The sequence below is a fragment of the Symphalangus syndactylus genome, chromosome 20 (assembly GCF_028878055.3).
Source record: "Symphalangus syndactylus isolate Jambi chromosome 20, NHGRI_mSymSyn1-v2.1_pri, whole genome shotgun sequence".
NCBI classification, from domain to species: domain Eukaryota; kingdom Metazoa; phylum Chordata; class Mammalia; order Primates; family Hylobatidae; genus Symphalangus; species Symphalangus syndactylus.
The window spans coordinates 37,173,456-37,195,610 of record NC_072442.2 but is presented as its reverse complement, the minus strand read 5'-3'; the positions used below and the strand labels follow the sequence as shown (position 1 = coordinate 37,195,610).

Genomic DNA, 22,155 nt, shown 5'->3' with positions numbered 1-22,155 from the left:
GAGAATATCTAAATAAATGGAAAAATAAATCATGTTGGAAGATTGGAAGATTCACTATTTTGTTTTATTTTAATTTCTTGTTGCATAATACCAAAGATTCACTATTGTTTGTTTTTTTTTTTTGAGACGGAGTCTCGCTGTGTCGCCCAGGTTGGAGTGCAGTGGCGCAATCTTGGCTCACTGCAAGCTCCGCCTCCCGGGTTCACGCCATTCTCCTGCCTCAGCGTCTCCGAGTAACTGGGACTACAGGCGCCCGCCACCACGCCCGGCTAATTTTTTTTTTTGTATTTTTTAGTAGAGACGGGGTTTCACCGTGGTCTCGATCTCCTGACCTCGTGATCTGCCCGCCTCGGCCTCCCAAAGTGCTGGGATTACAAGCGTGAGCCACCGCGCCCGGCCCACTATTGTTAAAGACATTGTTTCTCCTCAAAATTTTCTGCAGATTCAGCACAATGCCAATCAGAATCCCAGCGTGCTTTTTTTGCAAAAATTGATGAATTTATTCTAAAATTTAAGTGGAAATGCAAAGGACCTAGAAGACCCAAAACAGTCTTGAAAAAGAACAGCAAAAGTGGAGGACTTATATTATCTAATTCCAAGATTTTCTTTATAGGTTCAGTAATCAAGACAATGTGGTATTGGCATAAGGATAGACACACACACACACACACACACACACACACACACACACCCCTAAAAAATCAAAGGAACAGAATAGAGTACAAAAATAGATCCACATTTACATGGTCAATCACTTTTCAGCCAAGTTACCAAAACAATTCAATGATAAAGGAAAGTCTTTACAATAAATAGTTTTGGAACAACTGAACATATATATGGGAAAAATAAACCTTGGATCTTGTCATCTAACATACTTAAAAATTAACTTGATGTGGATCATGAACCTGAAACACAAAGCTAAAGTTATAAAACTTCTAGAAAAAAAAATAGGAGTGGCTGGGTGCAGTGGTTCAGGCCTGTAATCCCAGCACTTTGGGAGGCCGAGGCAGGAGGATCACCTGAGGTCAGGAGTTTGAGACCAGCCTGACCAATATGGTGAAACCTCGTCTCTACTAAAAATACAAAAATTAGGCTGGGCGCAGTGGCTCATGCCTGTAATCCCAGCACTTTGGGAGGCTGAGGCGGGCGGAATGCCTGAGGTCAGGAGTTCGAGACCAGCCTGGCCAACCTGGTGAAACCCTGTCTCTACTAAAAATACAAAAATTAGCTAGGCATGGTGGCAGGCGCCAGTAATCCCAGCTACTCAGAAGGCTGAAGCAGGAGAATCACTTGAACCCGGGAGGCGGAGGTTGCAATGAGCTGAGGTCGCGCCATTGCACTCAAGCCTGGGCGACAGAGTGAGACTCCGTCTCAAAAAAAAAAAAAAAAAATACAAAAATTAGCCGGGCTTGGTGGTGGGCGCCTGTAGTCCCAGCTACTCAGGAGGTTGAGACAGGAGAATTGCTTGAACCTGGGCAGCGGAGGTTGCAGTGAGCCGAGACTGCTACCGCACTCCAGCCTGGGAACAGAGTGAGACTCCGTCTCAAAAAAGAACAAACATAGGAGAATATATTTGTGACCTGAGGTATATGAAAATCTCTTAGATAGGATATAGAAAGCAACAGCCATGCTGGGCGTGTGGTGGCTCATGCCTGTAATCCCAACACTTTGTGAGGCCCAGGTGGGCAGGTCACTTGAGGTCAGGGGTTCAAGACCAGCCTGACCAACATGAGGAAACCCCGTCTCTACTAAAAATACAAAAATTAGCCGAGTGTGGTGGTGTGTACCTGTAGTCCCAGCTACTCAGGAGGCTGAGGCAGAAAAATCACTTGAACCCAAGAAGCAGAGGTTGCAGTGAGCCAAGATCATGCCACTACACTCCAGCCTGGGCTACAGAGCGAGACTCCAACTCAAAAAAAAAAAAAAAAAAAAAAAGACAAGAAAGAAAGAAAGAGAGAGGGAGGGAGGGAGGAAGGAAGGGAGGAAGGAAAGAAAGAAGGAAGGAAGAGCTATACAAGAAAAATTGATAAACTTTATCAAAATTAAAATTTTTCACTAATCAAAAAACACTATTAGGAAAAAAACAGGTAAATTTCCAGAATATATAAATTAAGTAATTCCCACAATGGAATAGTCAAAAGACAAACAATCCTACCCAAAAAGGAGGCCAGGCACAGTGGCTCATGCCTGTAATCCTAGCACATTGGGAGGCTGAGGTGGGAGGATTGCTTGAGCCCAGGAGTTTGAAACCAGCCTGGGCAACAAAGCAAGACTCAGTCTCTTAAAAAAAAAAAAAAAAAAAAAATTGCCAGACAGTGGCTCATACCTGTAATCCTAGCACTTTGGGAGGCTGAGGCGGGCTGATCATGAGGTCAGGAGTTCGAGACCACCCTGACCAACATAGTGAAACCCTGTCCCTACTAAAAATACAAAAATTAGCTGGGCGTGGTGGTGCTCATCTGTAATCCCGGCTACTCAGGAGGCTGAGGCAGGGGAATCGCCTGAACCCAGGAGATAGAGGTTGCAGTGAGCTGAGACCACACCACTGTACTCCAGCCTGGGTAACAGAGTGAGACTCTATCTCAAAAAAAAGAAAAAAAAAAGAAAAGATTAGCCAGGAACGGTGGTGAGGGCCTGTAGTCTCAGCTACTCAGGAGGCTGAGGTGAAAGGGAGGATCCCTTGAGCTAAGGAATTTGAGGTTGCAGTGAGCTATGATGGTGCCATTGCATTCCAACCTGGGTGACAGAGTGAGGCTCTGTCTCAGAGCGGGGGGAAAAAAGGGAGGGGATGAAAACTTGAACATGCTTGACAAAGAAAGATAAATAACCAGTAAACATCAGGGAAATACAAAGTAAAACTACAATGAGATATCAAAACATAGCCATTAGAGTGGTTCAAATTTAAAAGACAGGGAGGCTGAGGCATGAGAATTACTTGAACCCGGGAGGCTGAGGTTGCAGTGAGCCAAGACTGTGCCACTGCACTCTAGCTTGGGCAACAGAGCGAGACTCTGTCTCAAAAAAAAAAAAAAAAAAAAAAAAAAGACGGAGAATGCCAAAACGTTGACAAAGATATGGAGCTATGGAGCAACTGGAACTCTCATAAATTGCTGGTTAAAATGTACAATAACACAGTCACTTTGGATAAAGACTTTGGAGTTTCTTATAAAGTTACATATAGATTTACCTTTTGATCCAGTGTTCCTTCTCCTAGGTAGTTATACAAGGAAATGAAAACTTTTGTTCACAAAAGGATGTGTACAAAAATGTTCACAGGAGCTTTAATGACCATAAAATAAACAACTAAACAAACAAAAAACTGGGAACAAACCAAAAGTCTATCAATAGGTGAATGGATAAACAAACTGTAGTATATCTGTACAGTGAAATACAACTCAGCAAACTACTGATTAGCCCAACAACATGGATTTATCTCAGAGATATGGTACCGAGCCGAAGAAGCCAGACACAAAAGAATATATACTATATTATTCCATTTACGTAAAATTCGAGAACAGGCAAAACTAAGGTGAAAAAGTCAAAGAAGGTAGAGTCAGGGTAGCAGGTGCCTTGAGGAGGGATGAGGGGAGGGAGATTGCCTGGGAAGAAACAGGAGGAAACTTTCTGGAGATATCAAAATGTTTGTATCGTGGTATATTATGGTAGCATGTAGGTTATAGGGTACATTTATTTGCCAAAATTGTACAGTTAAGATTTGAGTAAATTTAATCTTAGGGAAAAAATAGGGCTCAGAAAAAAAAAAGAGGACGTAGAATGAGATATATAATCAAATCATATTTAAATACATTTTGTTTATTTATTTTGAGATGGAGTTTTGCTCTTGTCGCCAGGCTGGAGTGCAATGGCACAATCTCGGCTCACTGCAACCTCCGCCTCCCGGGTCCAAGCAATTCTCCTGCCTCAGCGAACTCCTGACCTCAAATGATCTGCCCACCTCAGCCTCCCAAAATGCTGGCATTACGGATGTGAGCCACTGCGCCCAGACTGTATTTTTAAAAATCCATTCTTTAAATGGGAAAACTGAGGCTTAGGGAATTTAAAGTGGCTAAAAGGAAGTTCTATATCTGTTAAAAGGAGACTCCAGGATCCAGTCGAAGGCAGCCAGATCCCCAAAGCATAATCTCTATTTTAAATTGTGGTTAAAATAAATAAATAAATAACATAAAAGCTACCATCTTAGTGATTTTAAAGTGTTCTATATGTAGTAGTGTTAACTATATGCACATTTGTTGTGCAAGAGATCTCTAGAACTTTCGCACCTTGTGAAACTTAACTTCTATATTTATTAGACAATTCCCCCTTCTCTCCCTCCGCCCAGTCCCTGGCAACCATGATTCCACTTTCTAAGAGTGGCTACCCTAGATACTTCACAGAAGTGGAATCGTAACAGTATTTATCTTGTTGTGACTAGCTTCTTTGACTTAGCATAAACATCCTCAAGTTAAGTCCTGTTGTAGCATTTGACAGGATTACTCTCTTTTTTTAAGGCTGAATAATATTTCATTACATGTATATACCACATTTTCTTTATTCATTTATCTGTGGTTGATGGACATTTAGGTTGCCTCTACCTCTTGGTTATTATGAAAAATGCTGCAATGAACATGGGTGTGCAAATATCTTTTTGAGATCTTGTTTTCAACTATTTTGGGTATATACCCAGGAGTGGGATGGTTAGATTATAGGGTAATTCTATTTTTAATTTTTTTTTTTTAGACAAGAGTCTAACTCTGTTGCCCAGGCTGGAGTGCAGTGGCGCGATCTTGGCTCGCTGTAAACCCCCCTCCCGGGTTCAAGCAATTCTCCTGCCTCAGCCTCCCGAGGAGCTGGCATTACATGTGTGTGCCACCATGCCTGGCTAATTTTTGTATTTTTAGTAGAGATGGGGTTTCATCATGTTGACCAGGCTGGTCTTTAACTCTTGGCCTTAAGTGATCCGCCTGCCTCAGCCTCCCAAAGTGCTGGGATTACAGGCATGAGCCACCGCACCTGGCCCTATTTTTAATTTTTTGAGGAAGCTCCACACTGTTTCCTTAGAGGCTGCAGTGTTTTACATTCCCATCAACAGTGCAGAAAGATTCCAATATGTCCACATCCTCACCAAAGATTATTTTCTGTTTTTCATTTTTTTAAAAGTAATGACCATCCTAACAGCTATGAGGTGATATTTCATGGTTTTGATGTGCATTTCCCTGATGACTAGTGATATTGAGCATCTTTTCATGCTATTGGCCATTTGTTTATCTTCTTTAGAAAAATGTTTGTTCAAGTCCTTTGTCTATTTTTAAATTGTATTTTTGTTGCTGTTGAGATGTAGGAATCCTTCATATATGCTGGATATTAAGCCTGCTATGGTGTGAATTCTGATGTCCCCCCAAAATTCATGTTGAAGTCCTAACCCTCAAGGTGATGGTAGTAAGAGGTGGGGCCTTTGGGAGATGACTAGGTGATAAGGGCAGAACCCTCATGAATGGAATCAGTACCCTTATAAAAGAAGCCTCAGAGAGTTAGCTAGCTCCTTCCACCATGTGAGGACACAGCAAGAAGCTGCCATCTATGAGGAATAGGCCCTCACCAGATATCAAACTTGCCAGCACCTTGATCTTGGACTTCCCAGCCTCCAGAACTGTAAGAAATAGATTTCTGTTGTTTATAAATTACCCAGTCTAAGGCATTTGGTTATAGCAGCCTGAACAGACTAAGGCAAATCTCTTATCAGACACATGGTTTGTAAAGATATATACTTTTTCTTTTTCTTTTTCTTTTCTTTTCTTTCTTTTTTTTTTTTTTTTTTTGAGAGAGAGTCTTGCTCTATTGCCCAGGCTGTGGGGCAGTGGCACAATCTCAGCTCACTGCAACCTCTGCCTCCAAGGTTCAAGCGATTTTCCTGCCTCAGCCCCCCAAGTAGCTGGGATTACAAACACGCACCACCACGCCTGGCTAGGTTCTGTATTTTTAGTAGAAACAGCGTTTCACCATGTTGGCCAGGCTGGTCTTGAACTCCTGACCTCAGGTGATCCTCCTGCCTCAGCCTCCCAAAGTGCTGGGATTACAGACGTGAGCCACTGTACCCTGCCCTGGTTTGCAAATATTTTCTCCCATTGCCCAAGTTGCCTTTTCACTCTGTTGGTTGTTGCCTTGACTGTGCAAAAGCTTTCAGTTTGACATGGTCTCATTTGTCTATTTTTGCTTCTGTTCACTGTGCTTCTGGTGGCATATGCCCAAGAAATTATGAAGCTGCAAAACATACTCTCTTAAAGGTGCTTTTCAAACCATGGGTTGTAAACCTATGAAATCATGAATTAATCTGGTAGGTTGTAACTGGTGCTTTTTTTTTTCCTTTTTTCCTTTTTCTTTTTTTTTTTTTTTTTTTTTTTTAGACAGAGTCTTGCTCTGTCACCCAGGCTAGAGTGCAATGGCACGATCTTGGCTCATTGCAACCTCCGCCTCCCAGGTTCAAGTGATTCTTCTGCCTCAGCCTCCCAAGTAGACGGGATTGCAGGCACCCACCATCATGCCCAGCTAATTTTTGTATTTTTGTAGAGATGGGGTTTCATCATGTTGCCGAGGCTGGTCTTGAACTTCTGACCTCAGGTGATCCACCAACCTTGGCCTCCTAAAGTGCTGGGATTACAGGCATGAGCCACTGCGCCCAGCCTTAACTGGTACTTTTTCAAAGAATAGAACAGACAGAATAGCACAGGATAGAAAATGTTAATTGAGGTATCATATGTAGTATGCCTAAGCACTGTTTTAGAAACTTTTTTCCAGGTGTGTGTGTGGGGGCGGGGGGGGTGGGGATGATGGATTGTGAAATAAAGTGCATTTCTTATTGTGGGCTATGGTTAAAAATTTTGAAAACCATTGCCCTACTCTCTACTGCACTTGGTCCAAATGAAGGCCCAACAATGCTGAAGATTTTCCAGTAATTACAGTAGGGTCAGCACTTGGTGGGCTTCAATGGGAGGAAAACAAAGAGATCTGTGCTAGGGCAGTTAGTACCACATTCATGTGGCAACTTCATTTCTGCAAAATAGAAAGTCAACTGCCACCTTAAGTGAGTATTTTTTATTTAAATGTTTTTTTTTTTTTTTTTTTTTTGAGGTAGAGTCTCACTCTGTTGCCCAGACTGGAGTGCAGTGGCATGATCTGGGCTCACTGCAACCTCCATCTACCGGGTTCAAGCAATTCTCTTGTCTTAGCCTCCCAAGTAGCTGAAATTACAGGCATGCACCACCACACCTGGCTAATTCTTGTATTTTAGTAGAGATGGGGTTTCACCATGTTGGCCAAGCTGGTCTCAAACTCCTGACCTCCAGTGATCCACCTGCTTTGGCCTCCCAAAGTGCTGGGATAACAGGCATGAGCCACTGCACTCAGCTTTTATTTGAATTTTATTGGTGCCATTTGTTTTGGTTTGGTTCTATGCTTGCCTAAGTGCTCTAAGTATAAAGATTTTATATCTGCTTTTATGCTTGTATATATTCATAAAAATAATTTAAGTCTACAATAGGGGTCTGAGAGAGTTTTCTTTCCTTCAAAACAAGGTGTCCATACATCAACAGAGTTTGAGAAATACTGTTTAGGCTGTGCTGAGTTCAAAGGTGTACTACCAAAATTCACATCCAGTTGGATAGAACCTCTCAGAATGTGACCTTATTTGGAGAGGGGGTCTTTGCAGGTATGATTAGTCAAATTAAGATGAGATCACACTTGATTAGGGTAGGCCCTAAATCCAATGACTGGTGTCCTTATAAGAAGGCCATGTAGATACACAGGGGAAGGCCAGGCGTGGTGGCTCACGTCTGTAATCCCAACACTTTGGGAGGCTTGAGCTCATGAGTTCAAGACCAGCCTGGGCAACATGGTGAAACCTTCTCGACAAAAAATATAAAAATTAGCTAGGCCTGGTGGTGTGTGCCTGTAGTCCCAGCTACTTGGGAGGCTGAGATGGGAGGATGGCTTGAGCATGGGAGGCAGAGGTTTCAGTGAGCGGAGATTGCACCACCGCACCCCAGCCTAGGTAACAGAGTCAGACCTTGTCTCAAAAAAAAAAAAAAAAAAAAGATACACAGAGGAGAAGCACAGAGAAGAAAGCCACATGACACCAGAGGCAGAGATTAGAGTTATGCTGCCACAAACCAAGGACTGCCAAGCACTCAGCAGCCACCAGACAGAATCCAGCAAGAAGCAAGGAAGGATTCTCCGTCTAGAGCCCTGAGATGGAGCGTGGTCCTGCCAACACCTTGGTTTCAGACTTCCAGCCTCAAGAACTGAGAGAATAAACGGTGTTGTCTCCACCAAGTTGGAGGCAGTTTGCCACAGCAGCTCTAGGAACCACTCCGGGGGATAACCTGCCTCCCAAGAGGGGACGCACAAGAGCGTCTTCCTAAATGCCGGTCCTCCTAGCAGCTATGCCATTCCACAGCGTGGGCTTCTCAAGGGGAGACACCGAGGCCCAGGGAGGCTCAGTGGCTTACTCAAAGGGTCACAGCAAGTTGGGGGTAGAGAAAGGACCAGTAAGCAAGACTCCACCACTCCCTCCCAGAGCTCGGCTCACTACTTACCACAGTGCCAGTGAATACGTTCACTGCAAAGGCAGACTTGGCCTCCTTGATGCTGAAGTTGGGTTTACTGGGCTCCAACTCGGAGCTGCTGAGATTGATATTCCTCAGGTCGGGTACAGAACTGAAGGGCCTCGCAGACGTCAGCTTGGGGAAAACAGGGCCGGCCTCCTTCGTGGGGGCCTCCTGGTTGAGGCTGCTGTCTGTTTCATTCTTCCTTTCCTCTCTGACACTCAAGAGCAAGTCAGGTGTGTAGGACACTAATGTCAATGGCTGGATGTACTGAGGGAGGAAGAAACCACAACACACAGCCATGGGAACCCAACTCTATCCACTTCCAGATTCATCTGCACCCAGGGGTAGGTGCAAAAGAGATGAGGAGAAGGAAAGCAGTTGATAGTAAAGCCTCTCTAATGTGGGGCTCTCAATCTGGAATTCTGGGACCTTTAGAGGGCTCATGGATAGCTCACAGAGTCTCTGAGCCACTTGAAATTGCAGTTTAAAAACTGTGCATTGTGTATTTTCTGGCAAGAGATTCCATAGCTTTTATCAGATTCTTAAAGGGTCCGTGACCCTAACAAAGTTGAATAATACGAAACAAAAATCCCTGCTCTAATCCAGGTGAGCCTTTGAGACAAAGGAGATGGACTGAAAACTCAGCTGAATCTTCCCACTGAGCTAGAAGAGAGTGCTAAGCAGAGAAGGTGTAGACAGACCACAGGCCAACTGGATAGCTGACCCACAGCCAGGACTGATCCACACTTTGCACAGAGGAGGAGAGACCCAGCCATGACCGACATCCCATGTAATGTTCTGAGAGTCCTGCTCCCAGAAGCTCTTCCCAGTGGCCTGCTCTCTCCACTGTGCCCTGGCCTACTAGAGGGGAGCATTCCAACCCAAGCTGCAGTTGAGGACCGGGAGTACATGCACTCCTGAAGACCGCTGCCTAAATAAGGTTCATGCTCAGCCTCCCAGAATGGCCTGGCTGCTCTTACTCCTACTGGAGGAGGCAAGCAGGACAGACCAGTGAGAGTCCTCTGCTGCCTGGATGGAGGGATCCTCTCAAAGATGCTGGCTCCTGTGTGCCTTCAGGGCTCCCCGCACCACCCCGTCGTTGCCCAGCCCTCTGCGCAGCCTTTTGGTGTGTCTGGGCTCTTAACAGTGGTCTCCTCAGCACCCCCCAGTGGATCAGGCCCAGGTGGGGAAGGGTGTTGGCTACGTATGTTCCCCCTGATCCAGGTTTACCTGTTTGGAGGCTTGGGTGGCGGCCTTGTCTTTCTGCTGTTGCTTCTGTTGCCAGCCCCTCACACCCTTCTTTCTCACTTGCTCGCCTGCCGATTCCCCCTGCATCTCTACCTTCTTCTTCATTTGGAAGGGCTTTTTCTCCTGTTTTAGTCTCAGCTCCTGGATCAGTTGCCTGCCCATGAAGAACAAGTGAACATCACGGGAGTTAGGGATGCGCTGCGCAAGCAGGCATTCTCGTTGAGGGATGGACGTGACTGGGCGAAAAGGTAGCAAGTTCCACATTCCCTCATCCAACATATCCATTCTGCACAAGTGATTGAAGGTCAAGGAGCAGAGTGTGGAGGAAAGCATCATTCTGCCAACCATACCATCCCCCATGTGGGAATAGCATCCAAGGAGAGATGTGCAGTAAGGGGACTATTCCTTAGTCCATCACACCCCTATCTGTTCCCCACTTCCAGCAGGCCAGTTCCTATCCATGGCAGGTGCTGGGGAGAGGCTAAAGCCAGAGGCTCTCATATTGGGCCATTTCATGTGCTGGGCCTCTCTAGCCAATGGATGCTGAGAGTGGACAAAAGGTGACATAATATAGCAGAAATAACTCAGTCTCATGAGTCAGGACACAGGGGAGTTCTGGTCCCTCTTCTGTCATCTTTTTTTTTTTTTTTGAGATGGAGTCTCGCTCTGTCCCCCAGGCTGGAGTGCAGTGGCACGATCTCAGCTCACTGCAACCTCTGCCCCTCCAGGTTTAAGCAGTTCTCTGCCTCAGCCTCCGGAGTAGCTGGGATTACAGGAGCGTGCCACCACTCTTGGCTAACGTTTTGTATTTTTAGTAGAGACGGGGTTTCACCATCTTGGCCAGGCTGGTCTTGAACTCCTAACCTCGTGATCCACCTGCCTCGGCCTCCCAAAGTGCTGGGATTACAGGCGTGAGCCACCGCGCCCAGCCTGTCATCATCTTTATATGTGATCCCTCCTCTGCTCTGCCTTCTCTTTCCATAAAATGAGCTGGTGGGAGAGGACTGGACTCAGTGGATGAGTCCCTCCAGCTCCTGGAGTTTACGCCTGTGTGAATCCATGAGACAGCTTTGAGGGGGTGGCTATCCTCAGGAGCGAGTTTCTAGAAAGAGCCACTTCTCTCTACTTCACATAGGGAATCTTCCAATTCCTTGTCCTTGTGAGACCAGGGCAGATGTTCATCTGGCAACTTTCTTTTTCTGCTTTTCTTTGAGACAAGGTCTGACACTGACACCCAGGCTGGAGTGCAGGGGTGCAATCACAGCTCCCTGCAGCTTCCACCCCCTGGGCTCAGGTGATTCTCCTACCTCAGCCTCCTGAGTAGCTGGGAGTATAGGCACATGCAACCATGCCCAGCTAATTTTCCTTTCTGTTGTTTTGTAGAGATGGGGTTTCACCATGTTGCCCAGGCTGGTCTTGAATTCCTAGGCTCATGCCATCCACCTGCCTTGGCCTTCTAAAGTGCTAGGACTACAGGCGTGAGCTACGGCGTGAGCTACGGCTGCTCTGGCAGCTTTCATGGTTGGGGACTCTCCCTGCCACTCCAGGCCAGTCAGCCAATAGATCACACACAATCCCCAGAACCCCACCGACCTCATCCCGGATGCCTTCCTACCGGGCATACTCCTCCCGAGCCCTGGAAGCAACAGTATTCTGGAAGAGGGAGTTGTTGTCCCGGAAAAACTTCTCATACTTCTCTGAATTCAGACTGGGATAAATCAGTCGGAACCCTCCACAGTTTTCCTTCTCATACGTTTCAGTTTTCTTTAACTGCACGGCCCGGAAACCCTTGGCTTCCTCAATCCTGTTGGGAAGCAGAACATGGGGCTGCTGTCACGTTTTCTTGGGACAAAGCCTGGAAGGGATACGTCCAAGCTGGAGGTCGTCTAGGGCCAGATGGAGGCCTTGCACATAATGGCGGTCAATCAGGATTTGCTAAATAAATGCATGACTGTTTCCCTGAAAGGAGATTCTAGCCCTCCTGGGACAGCCAACATCATAATGCACTAAGAGCTGGTTAGCACAGTCTTTCTAACAACTCACCAAATTCTGGCCTGTTCCAAGTAAAACCCATTTTCTACTCGGCTTAGCTCTGACTAGGCAGACTGTCGCCACCTTCCCATTCGCAGCCCTGATTACCCTTTTCTAGAGAATGGCAGCTTGCACTTTTGCCGAATTTGAGGGCTTCCTGGATGACCTTGATGACCGTTTACGAGCTGCAAAGATCTCATTCTTCCTCACAGCCCCCTGGGGAAGTGGGGTCAGATAGGGAGAAATGATAAGCCCCCTTTTACAGCAGGGAAACCCAGAGCCACAGAAATATCCAGGGCCAAATAATGAGGAGACTGATTCAGAGAAGGCCCTTAACCTGACAGCTGCTCCTCAACAGGACACTCCCTCCTTCTCGAGGAGTTTAGAGATGGCAGGCCATGGCGGAAGGCATCCTGGAATCCCAGGCGGCAGACCCACTGGGCTCTGGGTCCAGAGCTGTCATTTACCAGCAGGGTGACCTTGTACAAGTCAGTTCCCTTTCTGGAGTCTTGATTTCCTTAGCTTTCAGAACAAGGCCACACAGCACTCCACCCTACCTACCTGCCCGCTCCTTACAGGGAAGACAGCACAAGTGCCTGAGAAACACGGTGCCATCCAAACATAAATGCTATTTATGTCATCAGTTCCAGAAACTCAACCCCAAAGGATTAGAGTGGCTCTGCCCATGAGGAGCGCAGGGGGCTGTACTGGGGTCTGAAAAGCAACAAAGGATCCCCTTGACTAGGCTCAGAGTCTCCTGACACTAGAATCACTCTTCAGAATGGAAGCCCCAGTTACAAGGCAAGTGCTGCCCAACAGGAAGCAGGGGACGTTAGCTCCTGGCAACATGGGAACATGGAGAAGGACAGACACCTCTTTCTTTATAGTAAAAAAAAAAAAAAGGAATGGTCTTGTTTCTATACTGGTAATTCCTAAAGCTTCACATAATATTAATTAATTTCTATCCATTATATGTAGCTCTATATCTGTAACTTAATCTCCTATTTCTAGGAAAAAAGGAATATTCAGAGTAAAACTATTCAAACTGCTACATTCTGCCAATATAAACTCATTTTCCAAATGGGATTACCATTTGTTAAAGTGACCCCCTCCAACTCCAGGCAAGATTGTAATAGCCTTCGATATATATTATAGTGCCAGGCACTATGCTAAGCCTTTTATATGCATTATCTCATTTAATTCATCCAACAACCTTATGTATCATAGCTCCATTTCATAGAAAGATCACTGAGGCTCAGAGAAGTGACAGAAAGGCCACATAACTAGTAGACTGTCGAGTCATAATTTGGAGGAAGACAGACCATTCTTTTATTTATTTTGAGATGGAGTCTCGCTCTGTCGCCCAGGCTGAAGTGCAGTGGTGTGATCTTGGCTCACTGCAACCTCCATCTCCCAAGTTCAAGCAATTCTCCTGCCTCAGTCTCCTGAGTAGCTGGGATTATAGGCATGAGCCACCATACCTGGCTAATTTTTTTGTATTTTTAGTAGAGACGGGGTTTCACCATGTTGGCCAGGCTGGTCTCGAACTCCTGACCTCAGGTGATCTGCCTGCCTCAGCCTGCCAAAGTGCTGGGATTACAGGTGTGAGCCACTGCACCCGGCCCAGGACAGAGCATTCTTACTGGGAGCAGGGGAGTCAGAGAGAGAGCCCCGCAAGGCTGGGGGGTGCGAAGGTACCTCATCTCCCGAGAACAACACTGCTGCAGGAACTGTCCCCGTTGTCTCTCCTCCTCCAAGACTTTCTTCTTGTCACAGCTTTCCAGGTTGATCAGGACTAAGGTGTCATACAGCAGACCATCTTTCACCTCTTTATCCAACCGAGAGTCGGTGGAGAAGCTTGGAGAGTGGTTGACCTGCGAGGGCAAGATTGGCAGCTAGTGACAAAGCCGTCCAGAGTGAAAGCAGAGAGTGAGGCCAAGATGCCACCTCCAGGGCGCTACCAAAGCCCACCTCAGGGCCCTCACTACCAAGATGAAAGGGAGGGGAGAGAGCATCTGGACTGGAGCCACACTGAAAAAAGGAGGAAGCAGAAATCCCTCTAGTTAAACCACCTTTTATCTCAGGCCTTTCTTCTTTGGGAGCATCAGGGTTACCCTCTCTTTGGTGTGTGTGTTCCACTCCATCTGGGGTGCATGTGTTCTCTCATGTGCACTGGGCATCTAGAGAGCAGGATGGAAGGAGTACTGCCCAAAGGGACAGGCTTGGACATGGGAGGTAGAGAGGAGTGGCATTCAGGAGCCTGGCCAGGGTGGAGGGGAGACAGGTGGGAGGAGGGAGAGGACTCATTCCTGCCCACTGTAAAGTCTGTATTGTTTGGAGGCACCATGTGACATTTGCAGATTTCTAGAAGTTTTTGAAGGGCTTGGTCCTGATGGCTCATTCTGCTCTTTGGGTAAGGGCTGCAAACAGGCACATCCCTCTTCCCACACCTAGAAACAAGAGCTGGGAATGGAAGAAGGGCAAAGCTGCAGGAATCTGACCTGTAATCTCGGGTTCTCCACCCCAAAGACTGACATGTGTTACTGCACCTGGCACTAGCACCCTTTGCTCCCTGAAGGGCCACATGAGAGGGCTCCTGGGAACAATTCTATCAGGAAGAGAGGCAGTCACCAGGAAAGCTTCTCCTCCTCCTCGTACTGCCCCATGGGTCTGGAAGAGGCAGGAAACTCACTACATGGCCCCCCATCCATTTTGGTGGCAGCATGCCCCAGGTCGCTCTCTGCTGGTGTGTGTGAACTGAGTAATCCAGGCCCCTAAGAGTGGGGCACCGCCACCCCTGTCTGATACTGAACATTGCCAACCCAGCTTTGATGAAGAACGCCCCTTTCTGGGAGACAACTCTGTTACAAAAGGTCGAGCTGTCTTTAGAATCACTCTGTGCCTAAGATCAGCACTTCCTTGTCTAAGAGGACCTCAAGAAGGCAAAGGAATTCTCTAATTCCCAGCTGTCTACCCCCCTCTGGTGGCCACTTCTCAGCTAAGAGAGAAGCCCCAGGCAGCAGGCACCACGGGAGGAAGTGGCCTGGGAAGTTGAAACAATTCAGGTGAGCCTGGAGGGCGGAATCCTTGAAGCGGGCTGGCCCCAATAACAGGAGTTCGTTTTCGCCCCTCGCCCAAACCTCCCTACCTCCAGCAGCCAGGGTTTGAGTTTGCGGTCCAACAAAATGTCAAAGCCCAGGATCTCAAAGCAGGCGCTGTTGAGTGTGTGGTTGGGGAAGCAGGTGTGGTAGTTATGCCTGATGATGGGGTGGGCCGAGATGAGGGTCTTAATGATGATGTCCTCAATATCCCTCCATATCTGCTCGATGTTGTAGCTGTGGTCCTCCATGTACGCATTGAAGGTGGAGAGCTTTCTGGAAGGGAACCACAGGCCAGGAGGCAGTATAGCTGGCCTCTGGTCACCCGAGGCCATGGCATGCTGGAAACCAGAAACTCCTGGTGGAGACAAGGCTCCAGAGCCAGTGGGGATGAACGCCCAGGAGCCAGGGTGACACTTGGGCTGTGTCAGTGCCAGAGGAGGTCCCAGGAATCCCAGGACCACACCCTCCAAGTCTCCAGAGCCCTGGGGTGGGTGCAGATGCAGTCACATAAAACATGGTCAGGACACTTTCACTGTGACCCAGAAAATATCTATCAGCAGGGGAAGGGATAAGTCAAGAAAACCCCCCGACACCATGGTTTTACTTTGGCAGCAATGATTCCTCAGCCTTTGGTGTTTATTAGAAGCATGTGGGCAGCCTTTTAAGAACGCTGATGCCTGGGTCCCACCTCAGCCATCTGAGGGGATTCTGGGGACACTAATGACACAGAAGTCTTGTTTTAGGGCTGCCCACAAGGAAAAGGCACCCCAGGTCATGTCCACAGATAAGGTTACCAACTGTGCCAGGCAAACGACTGTCCCAGTTTTAGAACTTCAAGTCCTGAATTCCAGGAAACCCCTCGGTCGTGGGCAAACAGAGACAGCTGGTCACCTGATCACAGATGGACTCAGAGATGTCTACCTCATGTGGAACAGTTCATGAGGAAATACCTGAGTGGGTGCTCAGCCAGCTCTGAGCTGGGCATTACAGAGAGAGGACGGATCTCACAAATCCAAGAGGCAGTGGTGGGGACGGACATTTGCCACCTCACATGCACACGCATGTGCACAGAGAGCCAACATGGAAGTGGCAATGTGGAAGGAGGAGGTGCAGGGGAGTGAACAGCAGAAAGAATGAAAAAGACAAGAGACACGGCTCATCCAGGCAGTTTCAAAAGCTCACTAGATCCCAGCCCAAGGGGTCAAGAAGGAGGAAGCAGGGTCGGCCAGACAATGAGCATTTGATAAGGGCCTTTGGTGCATGCAAAGCCACATGCAAGGAGGGGACACTAGAAACTGTCACCTCTGTCATGGGAAGCCTCAGGACCATTCAGAGAGTCAACACACATGTGAAACAACCAAGGATGCATTTATATAAAGACAGATAAGCAAAGGCTACTCAGCATAGAGGCCACCTCCTCCACCTGCCATTGTCAGAAAACAGTGTTACACACAAATGGATTTTCCAGATCGCTTTAAGCCAATTTTTTTCAAGTGGAAAAAATGTATTTAATTTGCCTAATTGGGAAATAAATTTTCCTGAAATAGATTATACACTTCCCCGACAACATATAACATAACCTTTTCTTGATGACTCAGGGCTCATCACAATGAATATACTTTATTGTGTAATTTCATAATGCCCAGTGGTGAGTCAATTCCATTTAATACCAGCCATGTGCTGAGCACACTGAAAGATGAAGATGGCTTGGTGTCTGCCCCAGAATCCTGCCAGGTTTTCAGGTTTCCTGTCTTCTCCTTCACTGTGACCGCAGCACTACTCCTGGGTTTGTGCCCCAGTGGGGTATTGACAGGGAGGGCAGTTGACCTCAAATGCCAACTTTGGGACAGATGAGACAGTCAGTATGAGAAGAAGATTGTCTCAAAAGATGGAGACGAGGAAGAGGAAAGGAGAAACAAGATGGGAGGGAGAGGAGGAAAGATGAACTCTGCCCAGCACTATGGGAAGAACCCTAAAAGCCAGGGCACCATTGTAACCCTCAAGGAGCAAAGTACAACTAGGGACAAAAGACAAATGTGCACTGGGCAAAGAACAGTTACGGGCAATGGCTGATGTTGACCGTGAGGGTTGTAAAAATACAAAAAACTAGCCAAGCATGGTGGCGGGCGCCTGTAATCCCAGCTACTTGGGAGGCTGAGGCAAGAGAATCGCTTGAATCCGGGAGTTAAAAGTTTTGCACTGAGCCGGGATTGCGCCATTGCACTCCAGTCTGGGTGACAAGAGCAAGACTCCGTCTCAAGAAAAAAAAAAAAGACAGTGCCCTGCCCATGAAGTGGATGGCACGGGCAGCATGGCTTAGTGGGTAAGGGCACCAACTCGGGGGTCAGGCAGCCCTGGTTTCAATCCCAGCTTCCTAGCTGTGCGACCCAGGTAAGTTACTTAACTTTTTCACACCTCAGTTTTCTAATATGCAGAATAGGGATGATAATAATGCCAACTTCATAGTGTTGTTGTGAGGCAGATTAAGTGGTTTCAAGTATGTAAAGTATCATTAGGAAAAGAAATGTCCAAGCTCTCCACCCCTGGAGATGAGAAGGTAGAGATGGGGAAGTTGGGCAGCGAGACCAATTTGGAGTGCTGGGGTGGAGGCAAGGAGAGAGAACACACCCATTCTGGGAAATGCTGAGTTGAAGACATCCAGGTGGAACTGAGGAGAGATGGACCTGGAGCCCAAGGGAGACAGGCTGAGCCCAGCAAGGGCAGGCGGAGGCCACGGGGGGGCAGACGGCTGCTCCAGGACAGAGTGGATGGAGAAGCACAGTGGGGTGAGAGGGAGCTGAACAGAGAAAAAGGACGAGGGAAATGGAAGAGGCAGAACAACACTTGAAGCCTTTGCAACCTCACCTTAGTTCTGCTACCCCGAGACCCCCCTCCATCACAGCCGAGGGCCCAGAGCCTGCTGTTGGGGTGCCAATTCTCATTTGGGGAGGGAAATGAGAACCTTTCCATTCTGTGCCCTTAGACTAAGGAAAAATGACAGTAACCACGCACACTGTCCGTGTTGCCATCACGTTATTTGACCCTTACAGAGACCCTGTGAGGTGGCAGGGCAGGGAGTTTCATCACATTCATCCTCCAGACCAAGAAGTGCAGGCTCAGAGAGATGAAGTAACTTGTCCAAGCTTAGTTGGCAAGTGTTGGAGCCGGGACTACAAGCTAGACCTCCCAGAGTGCCGACGCTCAAAACGCAGCAATGCAAGAGGCCCAGCTGGTGCCCACAGCCCAGGTGGGGAGGACAGGAGGAAGTGGCAGAGCTTCAGGCAGCACAGGTGGCTGACATCTTCTGGAAAAAGGGGAGGCTGCCTCCCACCAGCCTTCCACATCCCCTTTAAGCATCCTTAACTTAGTGATTTTCCGTGTGCTTTTTGGAATGCTGCCACTGAGGGGGTCATGAATTGTCACATGCCTCTCTGATGGTCTGAAGCCAAACTGATTGCCTGTTCAGCAGTCCTTTGAAGCCTGGTGCAGTTGAAAGAGAATGAGCTCTGGGGTCTAACAGACCTCACTTCTCACCCAGTCTAGCAGTCACAGCTGTGGGACCTGGGGCAACTCACGCAACCTCTGAGACTCAGTTTCCTCATCTGTAAGATGGAGATGGCACTAACCCACAGTTCTCCACCTACAGAGGGCAGATAGTAATGCCTTTGCCATAGTGTTGCTGTGAAAAATTCAACAATAGGCCGGGCACGGTGGCTCACGCCTGTAATCCCAGCACTTTGGGAGGCCGAGGCGGGCAGATCACGAGGTCAAGAGATCAAGACCATCCTGGCCAACATGCTGAAACTCCGTCTCTACTAAAAATACAAAACTTAGCTGGGTATGGTGGCACATGCCTATGGTCTCAGCTACTTGGGAGGCTGAGGCAGAATCGCTTGAACCCAGGAGGTGGAGGTTGCAGTGAGCCAAGATCACGCCACTACACTCCAGCCTGGCGACAGAACGAGACTCCGTCTCAAAAAAAAAAAAAAAGAAAAGAAAAGAAAAGAAAAATTCAGCAATAAAAATGCACAGAAAGCACCAAGCACAGACCCCAACACACATGAAGCCTCAGAAATACTTGCTCCTTTTCCCTTTCCCCCTTCACCTGGTCAAGTTCACATTCTTCAGTCCCCTGTTTTCTTAAAACTCAAATGAGACCCGATTAGTCAATAACAGGAATGGAAAACCCTCTCGTGAAGATACTCTCATGAACTGCTCTCAATTTCCCCCCTTCTGGGGAATCTTCAAGCCAGCTAGCCACATTTCAGGGCACTGTGACACGTCATTTGAGAATCTCTAATGGAGCAACATCCAGGGGAACACGGGCCAAGCAATGACTGCCTGGCAAGTCCTTCTCACGTGGCAGACTAGTAATCAATAAATATCTGTTGATTTGGAAATATCAGAAGGGCCAGCTGTAGTAAGGGTATGTTTTGGTGTGTGTATATATTCTGCTGGGGAAACAGCTCATGTTTATCTCTCCTCCTCCCAGCCTCCCAGGGTTTACGATGGGGCCTTCTTTTAATGATTAACAGCCAAGAGGGCAGAGACGAAGGAATTTGTTCTGGGTTGCCAGGCAAAGAAGAACTTTCTCAGACCATGTGACCCAAGATGGAAACACTGATGGGGATTGACAGGGTTTGGATAGAATCCCAGAAAGCAGTTCTGAGGTTGGTAGGGAAAGGAAAGAAAAACGAAGCCTCTTCCTTACCTCTTACTGCCAGAGTGAACGTCTCGACTGAAATTTGAACTGTGCTTATTAATGGAATAATTAGTCAGGTGCATGCAGATATCATCCTGGGGAAAGAGACACACGTCTGTGGGGTCAGCTCAGAAGGGCAGGCCCCCTGCTTCCTCTCTGTGCCCTCCCGTAGCCCCTGGGGCTTGAAGGGATGGAAAAAAAGGGAAATTTTAGGGCTTATTTAGTGTGGCAAAATCAGGAAGTAAGAAGGGGTGTCCTGCAGCCTTGAGCCTAAGAAACTCCAATTCTGCCGGGTTCTGTGGTTCATGCCTGTAATCCCAGCACTTTGGGAGGCCAAGGCAGGCAGATCATGAGGTCAGGAGTTCGAGACCAGCCTTACCAATATGGTGAAACCCCATCTCTACTAAAAATACAAAAATTAGCCGGGCATGGTGGTACACACCTGTAATTCTAGCTACTTAGGAGGCTGAGGCAAGAGACTTGCTTGAACCCAGGAGGCGGAGGTTGCAGTGAGCCGAGATCATGCCACTGCATTCCAGCCTGGGCGACAGAGTGAGACTCCATCTCAAAAAATAAAAAAGAAACTCCAGTTCTTTCTGAGATTGGGTAGTGCCCGGCCTGAGAAAAACTTCAGGAGTCCTGGGGGTCCAGGAAGGCGGGGATGGCAGGGTTGCTCAACCATGGCCTTTTCTCCTTGATTACCCCTGAACGGTGGTTCTGGCTTTGGAGTCAGGCAGACCTGGCCACAAGCCCCAGACTCACCTCTTCCTAGCTATGTGACCTTGGACAAGTCCCTTATGCTCTGGGTTTTAAACTTGTCATCTGTAAAATGGGGATAATAATCCCTCTCTCTGAGGGATCCTGGCAGCGCTAAATGAAACCTGGCACATAGCAAGTGCTCAACAAATGACACTCACAATGTCTTGAGAATGTGGATTTAACTAGGATTTTTTTTTTGAATCATGCTATGGGGGTAGGGTGAGGTAGTGTGTCTCCTTAGCTCACCAGGTTGTCTGTGCAAGGGCAGGAGTAAGAGGTCGTCGCAAAGCGGGCCAGTCCTTCATTGTACACAAAAATCCTGAGAGGGTCACAGGATGTCACCAGTACATAAATCCGTAGGTCAAACTTAAACCCATCAATGATAAAGGGCTGGAAGGACAGAACAGAAGTCAGACATGCATTAGAGGAGAAATTTGCACTTGAAAATCACTAGCTCCTGCCTTGTTTCCATGGAGTTGGCTCCAACATTGCCTAGTGTTGTGGAGGGCTTGTCCAGGGTCAGAGAGAGGAACAAGGAGACTTGGGCTCTGTGTCCCAACATGTGACCCTGTGGAGGTCACTAAACCACACTGTGCCTTGGTTTCCTGATCTGTCAAGTGACACAAGTAACCACCTCTAAGAGGCACCTTGGCAACTAAACAAAGTAACATTAAAAAGTCCTCTGAGGCCAGGCCTGGTGGCTCATGCCTGTAACCCTAGCACTTTGGGAGGCTGAGGCGGATGGATCATCTGAGGTCAGGAGTTCAAGACCAGCCTGGCCAACATGGCAAAACTCCATCTGTACTAAAAATACAAAAATTCGCCAGGCGTGGTGGTGGGCATCTGTAATCCCAGCTACTTGGGAGGCTGAGGCAGGAGAATCGCTTGAACCCCGGGGGGCAGAAATTGCAGCGAGCCAAGATCACGCCACTTCACTCCAGCCTGGGCGAAAGAGCAAAACTGTATCTCAAAAAAAAAAAAAAAAAAAAAATTCTCTGATGGGCCAGGTGCAGTGGTTTATGTCTATAATCCCAACACTTTGGGAGGCTGAAGAAGGAGGATTGCTTGACCTCAGGAGTTCAAGACCAGCCTGGGCAACAAAGTGAGACCTTTTCTCTACTAAAATTCAAAAAAAAATTAGCCAAGTGTGGTGGTGCACGCCTGTAGACTTAGCTACTCAGGAGGCTGACGTGGAAGGATTGCTCGAGCCTAGGAGGTCAAAGCTGCAGTGAATCCTGATCACACCGCTGCACTCCAGCCTGGGTGATGGAGTGAGACCCTGTTTCAAAATAAATAAATAAATAAATAAAAATTATTTGATAAGCCAGGTGCAGTGGCTCACACTGGGAATCCCAGCACTTTGTGAGGCCGAGGCAGGAGGATCTGTTGAGCCTAGGGGTTTAAGACCAGCCTCAGCAACATAGAGATTCTATCTCTACAAAGAAAATTTTTTTTAATAAAAAATTAGTCTGGGCACAGTGGTTCACACCTATAATCCCAGCACTTTTGGAGGCCAAGTCAGGCAGATCACTTGAGGTCAGGAGTTTGAGGCCAGCTTGATTAACATGGTGAAACCCTGTCTCTACTAAAAATACAAAAATTAGCCGGGTGTGCTGGTGGGTGCCTGTAATCCCAGCTACTTGGGAGGCTAAGGCAGGAGAATCACTTGAAACTGAGAGGCAGAGATTGCAGTGAGCCGAGCCGAGATTGCACC

At 47.5% G+C, this 22,155-nt stretch overlaps 1 protein-coding gene across 5 annotated transcripts in view; it reads right to left on the bottom strand.

Annotated features, from left to right (window-relative positions):
* Positions 1-22,155, bottom strand: part of TTLL6 (tubulin tyrosine ligase like 6) — a 55,909-nt gene that overhangs the window by 14,621 nt on the left and 19,133 nt on the right. For all 5 annotated transcript variants that reach the window (XM_063628769.1, XM_055258451.2, XM_055258452.2 and 2 more), the window contains 7 exons: positions 20,688-20,831; positions 19,692-19,777; positions 15,028-15,253; positions 13,578-13,753; positions 11,464-11,652; positions 9,831-10,002; positions 8,589-8,867 (listed from right to left, as the gene is read on the bottom strand). In XM_063628769.1, the coding sequence (XP_063484839.1) occupies positions 8,589-8,867; positions 9,831-10,002; positions 11,464-11,652; positions 13,578-13,753; positions 15,028-15,253; positions 19,692-19,777; positions 20,688-20,831 (1,272 nt within the window). The remainder of the gene's footprint in view (positions 1-8,588; positions 8,868-9,830; positions 10,003-11,463; positions 11,653-13,577; positions 13,754-15,027; positions 15,254-19,691; positions 19,778-20,687; positions 20,832-22,155) is intronic.